Genomic DNA, 15,043 nt, shown 5'->3' with positions numbered 1-15,043 from the left:
CTATAGCCACAATTCCCATAGTCAATTGTTTCTCCCTTAACACCTAAATTTCCTTGTGCTTAAATTCTCCTTTATGTAAAGTTATTCAAGAATATTTCAGATCATCCAAGTAAGGTCCTTAGCTTAAGACCCTGCTGACTCATTTTTTTCACTGTGACAAAAGTCACAATAGTGAACATGAAAATGGTCCCTGAGATGAACCCAAGATGGAACCAATTGTCAGGAGTTTGCTTTGCACCTACCAAAATAGACAAATGCAATGAAAATTCCTGGAGACATACGTCTAATAGGAATTTCTTATGGGTAAGAAATTACTTGAGAAAAATACCTCAGGAAACATCGGAAACAAGTAGCATAGAAAAAAAAATGAATTCAATCGAAAATAAAAGAAAGGCCTCTCATTGTGAGATAATCAGAATTATAATGAATAAATATGGCATGCTCTAATTGAAAGAATACTGGATTTGTACTCGGAAGATCTGATTCTGAGGCCCAGCTTGATTGTTTCTCACCTTCAATACCCATCTTCCCCTAACTTTCATGCCATCATTTGCAATATGACTATAATTATATTTGCACTACCCAGATTTCAGAGTTGTTGTGAGGACCAAATGAGATAATGTGCCAAAAATGTAAGCTCAATAGAGCAACCAATAATATTCTGGTAAATGCTTAACAGCCACTTCTCTTTAAAAAAAAAAAAAAAAGTATGTATGACACACTTTAAGTTAAATCTGCATTATTAACGTTTTTCATCACTTTCCTAAACCTAGACAATCAACAAAGCAATAGATTAAGTTCTGATATGTAATATTTACTGATTTCAGAGTTATAAAATGCTTGTACTAGAAATTTAAGAATTAGCTTCCTTGAGCCAGCTCAAGTTGGCTTCAGCTTATGCCTGCCACTATTCTAAATGGAAATTGTTAGCATGTGAAAATATTAGTCATGTCTTAGCACACATGAGGGCATCAAATACGTGCTAACAATTCTAAATTTACATGTTCGAAATATTTTCCTAGGGAGCTTAGTTCTATTCTGGACTTTATCACATTTCTTTAGTCTCTTTTCTCTGTAACTTGAGAAAATTAAGACTGAATTTTTTTTTCATTAGGTCATACCTTTGGTTTATTGGTATAGGAGGTGTATTATTCATATATTTATATGAATGAATAAAAATATAAAGAATATTAAAAATATTTATATTATTTATTATTTTTCATAATAGATGAGGTTTATGGCATAGCTAATGATGTTGTTTTGTTATATTGAAGAGTACATATAGGTAATTATTGACATATAAGGCTTTGAAAGGTCATTTGAAAACATATTGTAGAGGGCCTTAAAATACCAATCTAAGCAACTTATAATTATCCTAAGGGTAATGAGGATCTACTGATGTGTTTTTGTTCTTTCCAACCAGAAAAATTATTTGATCAGTATTGTTTAGTAGAAAGATTAATTTGATAGTTTCTATAGGATGGATCAGAAAGGAGAGAACCTAAAGATATGGAAACTAATTTTGAACCCATAAGCAATTGAGAGATGATAAGGATCTCACCTTGAATATTGGCAATGTGACTGGGGGAAAAATAATAGATATGAGATGTTGTGGAGAGAAATTCAACAGAATTTGTCAACTGATCTGAGTCAAAGAAGAGAAAGGAAAAAGTCAAAGAGAATTCCAAGATTATGTACCACATCATTATGTATGATTTGGAGAATGATTCCCACAAGAGAAAGAGAGTGCTTAGAGAAGAGCCCATTTTAGGGGGGAAAGACTAATGTGATTTAGGACATAAAGTATTTGCATAGGGACACAGGGTTTGTTGTGGTCTCAAATTTAATTTGTTTTTCCTTCTTCCAGAGAGGAAAGGAGTGTAATGACTAGAGTAAAAGATTAAGTAATTTTTGTCATTCTCTGACTCCTGTAAAAGATTGATTTTCAACATAGGTAATAATATTCAAGTACTGTGACCTGTGAATTTTCTGGCCAAGTTATATGTAGGAGAATTTTTTTAACAATAAGTGGTGCTTCAAAAAATGTTCCAAAATAGAGCTATATCCTACTGTGAAAAATCTCCTGTAAAGGAAAATTTCCCTCAAGAAATCCAGGAATCAGTCTATGTCCATTTTTAACTGCTGGTGTTTGATCATAGTCAGTAGTTGTCTTTATGCTTAATCAGTTAGCTTAAAAGAGAAGCTAAAAAAAAAAAAAAAAAACATAAAAGCCTCTGAAATGATGAGTGTCAGGAACCTAACTAAACATCCTGCAGAAGGGGTGGGGTTAGATTGTGAATGATTTATGATGCCTTTTGGACTATATTTCAAACACCTGGAGACTTGTTTTAGAATGGAGATCTACTTGCAAAAGAATTTATCAGACTATCCCATGAATATGAAAATATTTGGCCCCTACACTTAAGTTGTGGAATAAATGCTGAAATTAAAAACTTTAACCAAATATAAAGTGCTTCATGAAAGGCAGCCCAGCATTGTGGATTTTTCCAGGAACTACATCCTAGCAAGGTCTCCCTGTGTTCCCTGTACAGTTGATTTTTTTAATCAAGTATAATCTGTTCTGATTATGTACTTACTTTGCAAACTTCCCCCTCAGTTAACATCAGTCTATCCACTAATCATCATTAAATCATTTCTAAATCTACCATATAATATTATCAAATCCCTGACTCTCTGATCACAGTCTGGCTGATCTGAGATAACTCGGATTGTCAACATCCCAATACAAGTAAAAACCCCTGCTCCAAAGACAGAGATGGCTCTCAAGATGCTCTTTTAGAAGCAGGGATACAACATTGTTCTGTAACATTCCATGATAGCTTTGGAATCAGGAAATTTGTGTTCAAATTTCACTTCAAATTTGTACTAGCTGTATAATCAGGTAACTGATGTATGGACAAATTGATTAACTTCTCTGAATCTCATTTGCTTTACTATAAAACAGGAATATAAGATCATTTTCTATCCCTAAAGAACTATATACATACATACATACATATATATGTTTATGCATTTATGTATGTATAGGTAGGGAAAAGACAAAAGTGATTGGAGTCCTCCAAGAATACTAAGTCTTTTCCACAATTCACAACATCCCACAATCATGAATGCCAACCCTAAGCCATTAATGAGGTTAGCAGTTCTTGTGGAAATTGCCTTCCATTCCTACCACCAATCACCAATTGCCATCCTTGAGCTGCTTAGTCCAAGAGCTAATGGAACAGCAACATCATTTCCTTGTTGCATCATTTAAAGAGGCAATATTTTTGGAAATATGTGCAACCAGGTAAGAAAGTAGAAAGAAAGTAGGAAAAGGGAGAATCATAATCAATTACCTCTTCAAGATTGGTGGTCTGTGGGACACTTCCAACACACTATCTTTCTTTCTTTTCATTTTACCAATACCCATGAGCTCTATACCATTCTTCTTCCCTCAAGTTTATAAGTTATCACAGGAATTTATGTATTTCCCATAACTTTCCACTCTAATTTTTTAGCCATCACTTATGTTCCACTATGTCTTAGGGATACTTATCATGTAATATTTTATTTTCCTTCTTGTGTTGGACTTTCTATCTGATTTTATTGCCCAAAGTCTTCATATGTGTATATTTTCATGTATATATACACATATTTATAGATATTAGATGGATTATGCATCTAAACATACATATAAGACTAGATCTTAATTGACTAGATTAGCAAACTTACTATAAAATTTAATAACAACAAATGTAAGTATTTAGGTTCAAAAAATCATCTTAACAAATGAAAGCACAAAGAGACCTGGCCCAAAGCATTCTCAGGATTTTAGGGTCTTCTTGCTCAATATGAAGCAATAATATAATATGGAATCCAAAAAGCTAAAAAAAAAATTCATCTCACCAGCCATCTCCATATTATACTGACTGTGCTTCAGGCCTAATTCTCATCTCCCTTCCAATAAATACCAAGACTCCACTTCTAGGACACTAGGCTCAGATAGACAAGTTTTTTACCTTATCTCTTGAAACCAGTTCTCCAGGCCATTAAAACAGCAGCAAGGAGAAACAAAATTTTACAGGTTTTTTTTAATCTCTTATAAGAACCTGAAATTAAAATGAGGAAAGAGGGTAATTTGGAATGAAATTATAACAATTTCTCATCTTGTCATTTAAAACTCTTTATAATCTGACTACAGCCTACCTTTCCAGTCTTTTATACATTACTCTGTTTCAGCCAAACTAGTTTGCCTTCTGTTCCAAGGATTCTGCAGTCTATGTCTCTCCTCAGTGTCTTTGAATTTTTGAAAACTTGCCCTGGCTCCCCTTAGAATCTTGAGCTTCCTTTAGGGTTCATTTCATGTATTACCTCCTCTAACAACATTTCTTAATCTCTATTTATTAGTGTTTTGTCCCTCCCAAAATAGTTATACATCTATTAATATTTAGATATTGTGTCACCTTTCTCAGTATGTAATCACTTTGAGGTCAGGAGATACTTTTCAAGTCGTTTTTGTATACTATCTTTGATACCTTATTTAATACCTTGCATTCATTGAGCATTCATTGAGGAGTTAGTTTGAATTAGACAAGTAAAGCTCTTCTGCCAAGAGTAAATTGATCCCTGTACAAAAATTCCTTAAATGCTTACTCCTACTATATTATGTGGGTACTATCCTTGATGTTCATACCCAAGGAGTAGCTCTTTCATCTAAGTATTTTGTGGGCACTTTTCCCCACATCTGTTCCCACTGATAGCCCCCAAAGCAAACTGCCCTTTGCTGCTTAAACAACTTTAATGTAGGGGGCTCCTGAGGAGGTGCCTTTGTGTTGTGTTTATCTTATTTTGACTACTTGACCAGATGTGATAAACAATTAGCAGCATGCTGCTGACATAATGGATACAAACAACAGCTATAGATGACATGTTTTTAGAATAAACCTCTAAAATTCCAAATTCAGTCTCTTTCTGCTCTACTTCTCCCAATTTATCTTCATTAAATCATAAATGATCATCCTCTATCTTGTGTTTACTACACAACAGAATTTGTTCTTTATGATACTTGTTAACTTTTTATTCTTATGAGATAAAACTTTTCTATTTCAGAAAATTGTTTAAAATATTATACTTGATTTTTAATTGTATGTATATTTGTCTTAATTCTGTGTTTTCTATGCAATAATATTAAATTATTATTTCATAGTAATCACACATTCAGTTAAGATAAAAATCAGTTCCTTTCCACACAAGCAAATACTTATGTTACAAATCTAAATGTGAGAAATTCTTTCCCAAAGTATGCTCTAACCAAATTATCTATCTTTAAGTGGTAAAATGATGAATTCATTTCATTGGAGAGCTCTTTCTCTCAGTATGTTTTTCCCCCCTCTATAAATTTATTTTTAAAGATTAAAACTACCAAAAATTCACTAAGAATAGCTAGCTATCCTCCATGAAGATTAACTTAAGTCCCATTCACTTCTATGTCTTTAATCCATCTCATTTAATTTAATCTCATCTTCCCTGAATCATCCTTCTCAATGTATAAGCATACTTACAGTTCCCAAGCTAAAAAAATCTTTATTTCTCTTTAAATAGGTTTGAACTAACATCCTTTTGCTCTTTCCTACTTCTATTTTTTCATTATGAAATCTCTAGATGAAATATTTTATGTTTGATATTTTCATGATCACACTGCCTATTTGGACTAGAGGAAAAATTTTTACCATAGTGTCAGAAGACTTAAGTTCAAACTCTGGCCTCTGGCCACATGCCAACTTTGTGACCTTGGACAAATCATTTAAAGTTCTCAGTTTCTTCATGTACTAAATGAAAAGTTGAGCTAATTGCCAGTAAAGTTCATTCTAGCTTTAGATTTTTATCATCCTATCATAAACTAACTTCCAATCCTCAATTGACACTGCTATCTCAAAGTTTAGTGCTGGCCTCCTAATTACCAAATTTAGTAACTTTGCCTTAGAGCTCATACTCCCTGATCTCTGTAGTGTCTAATAATTATCAACATTTATATCACTCTAAATTTTACAGAGAACTTGCTTAATAGGTACCGCAAAGGTAGGCAATCCATTGCATTATTATAAAGAAATTTTACAGATGAGGATCTGAAACTTTTAGAATTTAAATAACTTATCTATGATGACACAGCTCAGTTCACAACTGTCTCAGTTTTTTGTGGGGAGCACCATGCTGCTCCCTCACAATATTCAACAAAATAATATTTAACCCAGTGTTAAACAAAGGAATGAGCCATTTATACTTCACAGTATTGATTTTGGTTATATTGAATTTGAGGTGCTGGTAAGACATGCATTTGGAGGTTTGTTAAACGTATCAAAAGATACTGGTCTTCAGCTCAGTTTATCAAAGTTAGAGATGTAGATTTGATGTGCTTCTCCTTTAATCATTTCTTATCTCTCTTATTTCCCCTACTTTACTCTACCTCCTCTCAGTCTGGAAATATGTTTAAGTCTCCTATACTTGATATCTTTTTGTGTTAGGCAAATAGGTGGAGGGAGTTTCCTCATCTCAAGTTACCTAAACCATTAAAATCAGGAACCCAGTGCTCAATACAATTCAAATAACAAATAGCAAAACTAACTCACCCAAGAATTTCTTTTCTCAGAATAATATGTAAGTTTTTCTTGATTTTTACATATGATTGTGGACCTGAGAGTTGCTAACAAATGCTCTTCCCAACATCATTTTGACATTTCAGACAGTAAGATATAAGCTAGTAACTTTTTCTCCTTGATCCCTATAGAACAAAGTGCTGTGCTATGTGCAGGAGGAGAAACTATATTTTTAAAAAATTAAATCCTATTCTGATGGAATTTTTAAAGTTTTGTGCAGTCATGAATGGTTGTATAACAATATAAGATAACAGCAAAGTAATATTTAATGTAATATATTATTAATTTTTTAAGTTGTATAAATAGTAAATAATTTAATGTTTTATAAGGCGGTGATCACTGACTGCTAGAAAAGGTTTCTTGGAGTAAAGCTGGAGCAAGCCAACTCTTGAAAAATAGTTTTAAGTTGGATAACTGAAAAGAGCCAATAAAGCTGGAGGAACTATAATGTTCTTTAAAAATAGTGAAAAGACCAGCATAAGGGTACTTCAGTGACAACTTAATCATGAAAGAAAGTTGTAGGAGTTAACTTTGGAGAGTTTGAGAACGAATTATTGAGCAGGTTGAATGACAAGCTAAAAAGTTAGATTTTATCCTGCAGGGAATGGAAAACCACTGAAGATTTTTGAGTAAGAAAGCCTTGTGATAAATAAAGGTATTTGAGGGGATTATTGTGGTAATAGATGTGAAAATCTACTTAGTGTGATTGAAAAAGTAGAAGCTTTCTTAGAGGAAGTGAATTCCTCTATAGGATGATGAGGCCATGATCATGTTAGTTTCTCTGTCTTAAATAGAGCTTGCATCTTATTAATTTGCAGTAATAGCATTGTTGATTTTTCTATGTAACCATCCAGAAGAAAGCTGGAGAATTCCCTTCTTTTAATCTCTAGCATAAAGAAATTATTGCATGTGCCAGATACTAACCATGAAGATGAGGGACCATAAAGCACTCATTCTGATTTGAGAGTCTTCTTAAGATTTGACCAATTACCACTGTACAAAGTGTTCAGGATTGTCAATATGGGTTTCTCTGACTAAGATGAATGGACAGCAAAGGAAGGCTATAGGCAAAAAGATTGACTTATTCTCTCCAGTCATTTCTTCCCACCATGTTAATCAAAACCTCTCTTTAAAAGTCATAACCTTAGTAAATCGCTTAATGGGATTAGGTAAAGGTATAATAAAATTAAATCACTTGCATGTATATTATAAAAGTTTCAAATGCCTCAACTATCCCAATCATTCTCAGAATCTCACTCTTAATAGAACCCAATTTGCATGAACATGAAGCCCATGTACTTATTCAACATGCAAACTTCTTTCTGATATAGGGAAGGATATTTTACACTAACATAGACAAGACAGCACTAGTAGGGGGCCAGAGTTCCCCATGTGGATTGAATGGCTATAAAAGTACCATAGTTGCATGTCCAAGTTCTCCACATTTTTGCTCATTAGCTCAATTGGACAAGAACTTTCTTGTCATTCTACAGGTCATCATTGTATAGCAATACTCATACCAGGGTCTAACTTGTAATTTTTTTCAATACCGCTTCTATGAGATATACCATTTACTGTGTGTGTGTGTGTGTGTGTGTGTGTGTGTGTGTGTGTGTGTTTGTTTTTTTTATCTTTAAAGGAAAACTCGGGATAACTATGGAGATATTTTCCCTCTTTACCTCTCTTTGGATCTCTAAACTTAACCTTTAAGAGTGCTCACTGTCAATGACATCCCTGAATCATTTCCCCATGGGTATGCGTGGGCATTGCAAATTCTCTTAAAGGAAATCTTTAATTTTTTCTTCATATCACATATGTCTGCAAACTATTTTAGGAGGCAAACCCCCATCCCTCCACCCCCACTCCCACCCCAGTCACTCCGTATCTATTTCTCTTTCTCTGTCTGTCTGTCTCTGGTTCTCTCTTTGTTTCTGTCTCTCTCTGTCTCCATCTCTCTTTTGCTTTCTCTCTCTCTCTCTCTCTCTCTTTCTCTCTCTCTCTCTCTCTCTCTTTCTCTCTCTCTCTCTCTCTCTCTCTCTCTCTCTCTCTCTCTCTCTCTCTGTCTCTCTCTCTCTCCCTCTTTCTCTATCTCTCACACATACACACACACACACACACCATTCAAAATTATAACACAATAAACAGTGCAGTGTAGAAAATGCTATATTTTATGGTTTGTAGTATAAGGAATATAGGAGTTTAGAACTTTGTGCTGAGCTTTCAGGAAAGTGTTGGATTTCAGTATTTATAGAGAAACAAGGATATTCTAATGTGATTAAATAATTGGTATAAAGGTTCAAGGCCAGCAATAAGTGTAAAATGTTTCAAAAAAAGTGAGAAAACTGACTTGATTAAGATGAAGGATATGTTTTTGGAAATAGTGGGAAATAATAGTAAATGAGTACATTGAGCTACATCATAGAAGACTTTGAAAATGAGGTATTAAAATTTATATTTCATACAGTAGAAAATAGGGAGCCATTATTGAAAAATAACAATCAGGAGCTTCATTCAATAAAAGCAATATTTAAAGAAAATTAATCTGTCAGTAGCATGAATGGTGAATTAGAAGTAGGAAGAGATCAGGATCAGGATGGCCACTTAGAATTCTTTACAAGTAATAAAAGTATGCAATTATGGAGCCCTAGACCACAATGATTATTATGTTAATATATAGGTTTGGGCATATACAAGAGACATGTAAGAGGAAAATTTGATGGAGATGAAAAAGCCATTCAATCCACAAGCATTTATTAAACTACTTATGCCATGCCACTAGATGTTTCAGTGGACAGATAGCATGCCTGGCCTGAGTTCAGATCTGGCCTCAGATACCTATCACTGTGTAATCCTGGGTAAGTCACTTAACCCTGTTGGCCTAAATTTCCTCATCTGTAAAATGATCTGGAGAAGGAAATGGCCAATAACTCCAATATCTTTGCCAAGAAAACCCTAAATGGGGTCACAAAGAGTTGCAGAAGACCAAAACAACTGAACAAGTATTCCAGGAGCTCAGAATACAAAGACAAAAAAAAATAAAAATAAAAAAAATTATAATACATGTTTATGGCAGCTGAGGTGATCAAGAAAGACTTCATGTAAAAAAATGTTGTTTGAGCTTCTTCTCTTTAAAAAAGAGGATGCTGTGAGATGAAGGTGAGAAATAAGTTTATTCCAAATTTGGAGAATGATCTTTTCAAAACACAGACTCAGGAAAGAGGGAATGTCATGTATGATGAATAGTTTGGCTGGATCATCAGTACAGGAAGGGGAGAAGTATATAATCAGCCTGCAAATATAGGAAGGGTCCAAAATGCAAAGGGCTTACCAGAGTTTATATTTTATACTAGAGGCAAAAGAGATCCATTGCACTGGAGTTTACTGAATAGAGGAGTAACATGGTTAGACCTGCATTGAAGAAAAATCACTTTGACAGCTGTATGGAGCATGGTTGGAGTGGAGAGAGACTTCTGACAGGGAAACTAATCAAGAGACTATTGTAATAGTACAGTACTTAAAATGATAAGACGCTGAACTGAGATGGCAGCTCTGTGATTACTGAGAAAAGTCTGTGTGGGTTGTGAATAAAAGAGAAGAAAAGTAAAGAATGATGTTAAGATTTAAAATTTGTAGAAAAATGTTACATATTTTGTATGCTACTATCAAGACTCATAAGCCAGCAAATAACTTATATTAAAATATTTTTTAATCTCTGGGATACAGTTTAGGTTAAAATTATTGACAGCATTAATATAGGGAAGGAACTCAATAAATTTTATAAGGTTCTCTTTGATTAGTATTATGTTGGTAACTTAGTAAAACAAATGTGTGTTGGAACTTTTTGATAGTTAAAATTTCTAAGAAAATGATTAAAATCATTTTAAAATATTTACAAAAAAACTCAGGAAGTGTCTTAAATAATATTTGGATATAAGGATTCAAACTTTATCTCTTATATTTTCAAACATTTTTCAAAAAGCAAATAAATTGCAAAAGCACCATTTTTATAGGAAAGAAGTCTTGACTTCTTATTTAGATAGTTGCTTCACTGCTAGAAATTATTGACCTAATTCATGGACATATTTTTTCAAACTGGAAAATGTCATAGAGATTATGTAGTATGATTATTTACTTCATATTAAAAATAAGAAAACTAAGTGATACCAAAACTGTAACTTGTCCAGTGACATTAATCCCAGCCAGTACTATGAAAGCAATACTAAAGATGATTATTGGCTTTTTAAAAAACTTAGCTCTTATTGAATTTAGGTATCAAGTGACATCCCTTCCTTTTTATCTTTACCTTATATCTTTAAAATGGAATTAATAAAGTGCTATGTGCAACATGATTCCTCTGTTGGTTATTTGATAACCTTGCTATTTAGTGACTTTAAAAATAAATACAGTAGAAAGAGGCATATTCTGGAATATATATATTAAAGATCTAACACAAAGTTGTTAGAAAAAAATGTAATGAATTATGTTTATATTTAGGCTTTTATCATCAAGGCCAATTTTATGTACAGAGTAAGAGCTTTTTGCATACAAAAGTATGTTCCTTGAGTCTTATTCTGTAGAATTATATCCACCTTGGTAAATTCATTTTCTAATAGTTATTGTGTGTTAAGGCAGAAATGTTAATTAAAGAATTACAATTTATAGCAAAAGGCAAAATAGAAATGCATTTCATTAATGAGTTACTTCTTTCTCTATGACAAATAATTGCATTTATTCATTGTTAATTCTGAATGAAAATAGGAATTATGAAACAATAGGATTTAGTTTAAAAATAAATTCCAGTTTCATAGAAGATGAATTTTGGGAATTGTTTATTCAGAAGAAACATAATAGCAAACAATTGTCCTATGAAATTGATCTGACTATTGGTGTTTGCAAATTGTTTTTTGGAAGACATTACTCCTGAGAACAGCAGTAATAATTTATTAAATGATATTCCAAAAGCACGAAGTAATTATGCAGGCAGGTGTTACAGTGGACAACTAAATGGCTCACTAGATAGAGTGTCAGGCCTAGAGTTAAGAAGACGTCTACCTGAGTTCAAATCTGTCCTTCTACACTTAATAATTATTTGACCCTGATCAAGTCACTTGATCAGTTTGTCTCAGCTTCTTCACCTAAAATGAACTAGAAAAGGAAATGTAAAATACTCCAGTGTATTTGTCAGGAAAACTCCAAAAGACTTCATAAAGCATCATATAGAACTAAAAATGACTAAACCACAAACACAAAATATACAATTTATGTACCAAAGGAATTAGTGATTGAACTGGTCTGGTCAAATCAAATGCAAATTCATTCTCCTTTTGAAATCATAAAGAGATAATATATGGACTTCCTTACAAAAATTTCTCATGAATAGTAAATATACTGAATATAAAGATTATTTTCTCCATTTATTTGTTTTTATTCTTTATACTCAGACAGAATTCTCCTTTAAATTAAAACAATCTTCCATTTCAGATATTTTTTACATTAATCTAGAGAGAAATAAGTCTACTTCATATTGGGTGAAGTAATTTTATATTTTTCAATTATTCAGAATTGCTAAATTATGCGTTTATGTGCTTGAAGATGCAATAATTTTACTGTTTTAATGAGTAGGCATCTTGTAAATATTTAGCATGCTATTTATTTTCAGTGTATCTATTTTAAAATATGTGTTATTTACTTGATAGACTGGAATCAAAGGAGCCATTCCTGTCTGTTGGGTGAGTATATCTACAAATCTTTTTTCAACATTAATTGTTTAACTTAGTTGAATAATAGGGTCTTTCTGATATCATGTAAATTCCATATTCTACAAAATCATATCAATGCATGCTTTATATACATATCAACACTGATTTTTATGTTTTGAAATTTCTTTCTTTAAAATTTGCCATCAAATATATACAGTAAATAATTTTGTAATATAAATAATCTAGTCAGTAAATGGATATAAAACTTTATGTCCTTCAGCAAAACATAACACAAAACAAATTTAAAAGATAGATTTACTATATAAAGGTAAGTTTTAGTTTTATGTGTTTGTTCTCTCATGTCCTCTGAATCTTAACATTTCCTTCTATCCAATTTCTTTTCTCTCTTTTTCTCTCATTTTCTCTAATTCAGTGTTGCTTCCTCTCTTCTTCTCTAAACCTGTCTTCCAATACATGTTCTTTTTCGCTTTCCTCTTATCTCACTTTCATCTCCCCAATACCATCATATTGAATGCTGCTCTGAACACACAAAGGAAGCACGCTGAAGCAAATAAAGGTGAGACTTCAAGCTACCCAACCCTGGTATAATTGCTGAATAATGGCATGGATCTCAAATTCCAAATGCTTTTTCACAGATTTTATTATATGATGGCACTGATGAAAATAGTGAACGTTTGTCATTTTTGCAATTTGGAATTCATGTAATATTTGTGGGTTTTTGTCATTGAGGAGTCAATTTTCTGAAATATAAAAGTTTATTCTGATTAATAGCTAGTCAACTAGAAAACATTAAATACTTTTTTATGACTGGTATGAGGATATGTGATATCAAGTATGAAAAAGAGTTCAAAGATGTTATTTTTTGGTGCTTGCTTTTAGGGAAATTATAAGCAAGTTGTCAAGAGTAGTGGTCCACTTGTAAAGAAAATTAAACTGATGCCTACTAGGTTAACCAGAAATACTGAAATGAAGTCTCTTAATTGGAAATGATCAAGATTACTTTTTTCCCATTACTTTTGAATTTTGCTATTAGATGTTAAATGCTCACCTCATTCATTAACCAATAGAATTCCTTCTTCCTTTACAATTTTCTAAGAACTATTTTAAGCTCATGCTAAGTAACAAATAGTAGAATAAGTTTAGGGAAAGAATTAGAGAGAGGGAAACATGGGGTATTTTTACCAGAAAATTTTAAAAATATAATTTTTTTTCCATATACACCCTTTCAGCAAGTTTGTTTTCCACTTTTGGGGTAATTGCCTAGTAATTAAAATGAATATTTTATTTTAAATTTTCAAATTTTCCTTTTCTTGTCAAAAAGGATTGAAGTAATACTTCGGTCTCACTTGAGGCAGGGTTTTTGTATTGTTTTGTTTGGTTTGGGGATTTTGTTTGTTTTTGTTTTTTCATGTTTCTCATAAAATAGTCTGGGTTGATTCCACTTTTGTTTGCATAACATCAAGACCATCTGCCACATAACTTTTGCTTTTCATATTTTTACATGTTCAATATTCTTCTTGAAACTTTAGTCAAGGTTTTAACCCAGAATAATAAAAGTTATTTGCATATAAATTTTTAATTATATAAAATTCAGCCAGTGTTTATTTCAGCCTGCAGATATGAAGGCCAAATTGTCCTTTGGGAAAACTCCATTCCCCCAAAACCAAAGCAGGATCAACAAATTGATAGCATTACTCCATCACAGACTCTGAATTTCTAATATTTTTTCAATATCATTGCTTGCAATATTTGGATAATAAAACCATCTGCTATACTCATACAAAGACTTTTGGGGATAGAACCCATAATTTAATGGGACCCATAATTTAATTGGAATGGGGAGTTTCCAGTGAAGATCTTTCATAGCAATGCAAGTGGTCACTTTATGGTATTAGAGATGCTACCTTGAGCACTTGAGAGGTTAATTCATTTGCCCTTGGTGATACTGCACAATGTGTGTCAGAGATAAGGCTTGCATCCAGGTGGCTCTAAAATCAACTCTACTTTAATAACCATGACATTTCTCTTGGTATATTGATTGAAAATAATAAGTTATTTGGCTCATTGAAAAAGGCACTGGCTATTTTGCTATGGATTGTTAAGTGACATAAAAACATGGTCCCACTTATCTCAAGAACAATTCTGTCTCTACTAGATGTGGCGGGGGGAAGGGGGAAGAGAATACTGTGCTAAAGTCTAAAGTGGTTAAAAAGAATCTACCTAAAGAAGCTGCTTTAACTCTTCTGAGCCACCAGGGTCTTATTTAGTAACTTACTGCTCCACTGGACTATTACTATTTTATGAGGCATTTTCAGATGTAATGGACCCATAATGGATCCCAACGGCAGCCAGAGAGCTGAATTATTACTGGACTGGTATTCCACATTACATCCAAAAATAAAACTTTTCTTTTATGTGCATTGCCTAGAGTTACATGAAATTGCAAAAAAAAAAAAAAATGATTTTTATATGAAGAAGAAAGAAATATATATGGAAATGAAATGTCAAGTAAAGAAAATGTAACAGACTATGTCAAATCTTTATTGATAAGTGCCAATAACTGTGAATAAATTTTGTAAAATCAAAAGAAAATACCAATACATGTTTAGTATGTAACTATAATTAACATAAATTTATAAATCTATTCCTTCTTTGATTCCTGTATATGCT

At 32.5% G+C, this 15,043-nt stretch overlaps 1 protein-coding gene across 10 annotated transcripts in view; it reads left to right on the top strand.

Annotated features, from left to right (window-relative positions):
• Positions 1-15,043, top strand: part of RALYL (RALY RNA binding protein like) — an 801,687-nt gene that overhangs the window by 665,477 nt on the left and 121,167 nt on the right. For 8 of the 10 annotated variants that reach the window (XM_051969968.1, XM_051969967.1, XM_051969973.1 and 5 more), the window contains one exon: positions 12,350-12,382. The exons of the other annotated variants lie outside the window; for them this stretch is intronic. In XM_051969968.1, the coding sequence (XP_051825928.1) occupies positions 12,350-12,382 (33 nt within the window). The remainder of the gene's footprint in view (positions 1-12,349; positions 12,383-15,043) is intronic. 10 annotated transcript variants of the gene reach the window in all.

The sequence above is a fragment of the Antechinus flavipes genome, chromosome 1, assembly GCF_016432865.1.
Source record: "Antechinus flavipes isolate AdamAnt ecotype Samford, QLD, Australia chromosome 1, AdamAnt_v2, whole genome shotgun sequence".
Lineage (NCBI taxonomy): Eukaryota > Metazoa > Chordata > Mammalia > Dasyuromorphia > Dasyuridae > Antechinus > Antechinus flavipes.
This window is presented reverse-complemented; position numbering and strand designations above follow the sequence as displayed.